The sequence below is a fragment of the Ananas comosus genome, linkage group 10 (assembly GCF_001540865.1).
Source record: "Ananas comosus cultivar F153 linkage group 10, ASM154086v1, whole genome shotgun sequence".
Lineage (NCBI taxonomy): Eukaryota > Viridiplantae > Streptophyta > Magnoliopsida > Poales > Bromeliaceae > Ananas > Ananas comosus.
The window spans coordinates 9,567,132-9,571,864 of record NC_033630.1 but is presented as its reverse complement, the minus strand read 5'-3'; the positions used below and the strand labels follow the sequence as shown (position 1 = coordinate 9,571,864).

Genomic DNA, 4,733 nt, shown 5'->3' with positions numbered 1-4,733 from the left:
TATTGAAAGCATAATTTATTTTGATATTAATTATTGAAAGTATAATTTTCTGATGCTAATGATTAAAATCGGTATTTGTGCTGATACCGATTATATAATTCAGAATCTAAAATTTTAAAATAAAAATAATATAAAAAAAAATATTAAACAAAAGATAATTAAATTAATATTTTATTAATAAAAAGTATTTAATTATATCGCGAGCAATATTTTTGCAGCTATATTTACTGTGTCTTCTTGTTCTTATTTATTCATCCTTAACTATATAAAATAATATATAAATAGCTATTAAGTGATAAGAGATGATAAATTTAATTTTTACGTTAAATAACTATAAATTCTACTCTGATTATATTAATAAATATATAATTTAGATATACTATGTCTCTAATTAAATTTTAAATTAAATTTTGAATTATTATTCCAACGCCACGGAATGGTGTGGGTACTCCGCGGTTCTCGATCAGAGTTGTATTCCGAAACGTGGTATCTATACTCTATAGACGAGCTGCTCTTCGGTCTCATTCCGTATGCAATGCCTCGAGTGGCTTCTCAAGAAGCACTTGTTTCATGCTTCCAAACTCCACCAAATCCACACCCTTCTCATCACCTCCGGCTTCTTGGCATTTCCCCTCTTATCGCAGTCCCAATCCAGATGTGGCGGAACCACCACCAACACCACCACCACCACCACCACCACCACCTTCGTCTACAACTGCTTGCTACGAGCCTACCTCCGCAACGGCCAATCCTCCAGCGCCGCCCTCCACCTGTTCGTCCAAATGCTCGCACATGGTCATCAACCGAACCACCACACTTTCCCTTCCCTCATCAAGTTCTCCTCCTCCTCCCCCTCCCCCTCATACGCTGGCTGCGCGCTACACGCTCAGTGCCTCCGCCGCGGCCTATTGGCTGACAACTTCATAAGCTGCTCCCTCGTCAAATACTATGCCCAATTGGGCCATCTTAACGAAGCCCGGAAGTCGTTCGATGAAATGCCCCACCCGGATATGGCATGTCATAATGCGATGCTCGATGCGTTTTGCGCTAACGGCGACATCATATCAGCACGCCGGCTCTTTGAAAGCATGAGTACTAGGGATGTCATTTCTTGGACGATCATCATAAATGGGCATTCGAGAAATAGGTGCTTCCGAGAAGCGATCGGGTTGTTCAGGAGATTAATGCGTGAGAGTCGGCGATCAGATATTGTCACTGCAGTGACACCCAACGAAGCTACGTTGGTTAGCGTCCTCTCAGCATGTGCTAATTTACACGGGCCTGAAGGCTTAGCTATTGGGATCGAGATTCACGGCGGCATCATTCGACGCGAAGCACAACTTACGGCGTTCTTGGGTACAGCCCTGATTGACATGTACGGCAAGCACGGTCGGCTAGGCAGCTGCCGCAATGCATTCAAACTAGTTAGGCGAAGGGAAATTTGTACTTGGAATTCTTTGATATCTGCATTTGCCAGTAATAGCGAGGAGGCTGAAGCATTGAATTTGTTTGCCAGGCTGGGAGCTGAAGGGCAGCCGCCTAACCATATAACGTTCATCGCCGTGCTGACAGCATGTGCTCGGGCGGGGCTGGTGGAGACGGGGTTGAGATTGTTCGAGATGATGGTCAGCAAACATGGGGTGACCCCACTGATGGAGCATTACGGGTGCGTCGTCGACCTTTTAAGCAGGAACGGTCTCCTTAACCAGGCCGTTGAGTTCATCAAGCGGATGCCTATGGCCGCGGATGCTTCGGTGTGGGGTGCACTCCAAGGGGCCTGCAAGCTGTATGGTGATGTGGAGCTCGGGGCCAAGGTGGGACGGAGATTGATGGCGCTGCAGCCTGAGAATGCTGGCCGCTATATGATTCTCAGGAATATATATGCAGGGGAAGGGAGATGGAATCATGCGGCAGAACTTAGAGAGATTATGGAGCAGGCGGGGGTAAAGAAGATGGTAGGCCAAAGTTGTGTGGGATCTCCTGCTGATTCTGCTGTTGTCTGAATTGCTTACGTAGATTTCGATGGAGGGAGTAAAATGAGCAAAACGAGATGGCAGAAGTTGATATTTACTACAAAGCTCTTTTGAACTTTAGAACTTTCCTAAATAGCTGCATAAACTTTTAATTTTGAAATTAAATGCTTATACTTTATCAAACAATTTTATAGGCTCTTCTTCTTCATGCATTATCGATTAAATAGTAGTTTTGGTCGCATTCGTTGCACATATTATTATATAATTTTAAAATAAAATACTATTTTTTTTTCTCTTCAAGTGATAATTGTTAAGCAATATCTTTAATTTTTATTGTCTCTGCGTTTTGAAATTTTATAAAATTGTATGCAATGGCAAATTGACTGTGCAAGTAGTAATTTTGATTACAATAATAAACGTATTAAATTATTTGATAAAATTTAAAGGGTTTAATTATCAAATTAAAAATTAAATATCTATTGGCCAACCCCGCTTGTCTAAGTCGGTTGGATGGCACCTCCCCTACTGGGGAGACTTAGCTTTGAAACTCCGTAGCAGGTATGGGGCTTACTGAGGTTTCCGGGTTTCAGGCGCGCATGGACTCGTAAATTATTTATATATATTCTGCATTTTCTTGTCTGATGATTGGGCACTATCTTTGGTCTAAACCAGTTGAGATTTTGTCAGCCAGTCCTCCAACTAGCCTTCTTGTTTCTCTTTAAATTTTTTTATTTTTTTATTTTTTTTATTTTTTTAAAACGATAGATTACCAAAGAGATTAGGAATATGATTTTTAAGTATTCAAACATAGGCTTTTAGTGTAAGGTGTGAGTTCTATCTGTCAGCCTTCTAATTAGTAAATTGAAAAAGGAGTAAAAAAAAATGAAACCACCTTTACGCTTCGTACCCTCATTTTAGACAATGCTTTTGTACATTTTATTTTTAAATGCAATTTATTTATTTTTATTCAACGGCTTATATTTAATTTTATTTAATTATGACCTGCAATATCAGATCACTTTGAAGGAGGTACCGATCACCAGGTATCTCAAAAAAAGACATTTGGTCTTTTGATTGAGGGATAATTAAGTAATTTTGTTGTATTATATTATTTAATCTAACATCCCTCTTTTCTATCGATCATCCCTAGAGCAAGTGGCAAAGGGTTTGGTGGTTGGTATCCGAGACCCAAGTTCGAATCTTATTTGATTCACATTTCTAGCTAAGTTTATTTCTAAATGAAATAAACGAAGCGGATAGCGTGCTACCTATCTCTCAAAAAACATCCCTCTTCTTTATTATTTATAAAATTAAGTACGGAATCTTCTCCCTATTTTATTAGAACTTACACTTTACAGTTATTTCATCTTCAACCTTAATTATTGGGTTATTTGCATACACGTTCCTCCAAATATAGTGAATTGCAGATATATTCCTGCAAAATCGAAATTCCATAAGTTGTCCCTGCAAAAGTCAAAAGTTATGCAGATATGTCCCTGCGGTCAACAGCCGTTAGTGAACTGTTTATTTTTTAACAGTTGAAGCGTGAAATGACATTTTTGCCCTTGCAAATATATCCCTCCAAAAACCCTAACTGATAAACATTTGCAAAAATATCCTCGCAAAAATGCCAACGGTCATTTTTGTTCTTTATAAGTGAAATGTCCATTTTGCCCTCACAAATATATCTCTCCAAAATCCAAAGTAATAAAGTTGTACAGAAATGTCCCCAAAAATGACCCTAACGGTCATCTTCTTCTTCTATAAATTCATCACTCCATTGCAACATATCATATAACTCTTTTTTTGCTCTTTTCTCCTTTATTGATCCACTATTTTCTTTCTTCTTTCATTTTGATCGGTTAAATCGCAGCAATTTTATTTTTCGATTTTTTTTTCTTTTCTAATATTTTTATGATGAGTGAAAGATCAGTGGATTCTTCTTCGAGCAACCAAATCCCTAAGTGCGATTGCTTTAAAACTTGTAGAATTTGGGTTTCAAAGCAACCGCACACTAGAGGTCGTTGGTTCTATGGGTGTCCAAACTGGGAGGTAAGATAATTTCTTTTGCATTATCTGCAGTATTTAACCCTAACTTTAAATTTTAACCATTTACTAATTAGTTTCATATTTTGCAGAGTAATGAGCACTGTAATTACTTTGGTTGGATTGATGATGCACACCACAATACTATTGACTTAAAATACCAAGTACAAGTATTTCAAGAAGCAGTGGAGCATTGTATTCAGAAGTTAGAAAAGAAAGCTTTATTTCTACTTAAGTTGCTTGTATGTTTAGTATTGACTAATATCTTGTTTAGTTTGACAATGTAATGTGAGTGATAATTGTACNATTTTCATTGCCATCGTTGTCATGATCGCAACATTATCATCTCCATCTTCATACGACCTTTGTAGGTTTTTTCTTTAAATGGTGATTCTAGGCAGGTATCAATTTTCAATACTTATATTGGTTAGTTCAATTCATACATTTTCCTACCCAAAAAATAAAACACACTTGAATTTTTTATTTTCCAAACTCCTTTCTTCTTCCTCTTCAATATTTTTTATTTTTTCTTCTATTATTTATTCGCCGTATCGCGCGAGTTACTATACTAGTTGTATATGATTTGCAAAGTAGAATCAATTTTAGCATAAGCATATAATTAGTCGCAGATTGTCGGATCAAACAAAAATCTCCTTACATGTCACAGCATATTGTACTTATATTAGAATGTATTCATAAAAAAGTTACATAACA

General features: G+C 37.4%; 1 protein-coding gene across 1 annotated transcript; it reads left to right on the top strand.

Moving 5' to 3' along the window:
* LOC109716139 (putative pentatricopeptide repeat-containing protein At1g10330) lies at positions 424-2,159 on the top strand. Its single transcript, XM_020241460.1, has 2 exons — positions 424-1,375; positions 1,517-2,159. The coding sequence occupies exons 1-2, from the start codon at positions 531-533 to the stop codon at positions 2,001-2,003; spliced, it is 1,332 nt and encodes a 443-aa protein (XP_020097049.1). The 5' UTR covers positions 424-530; the 3' UTR covers positions 2,004-2,159.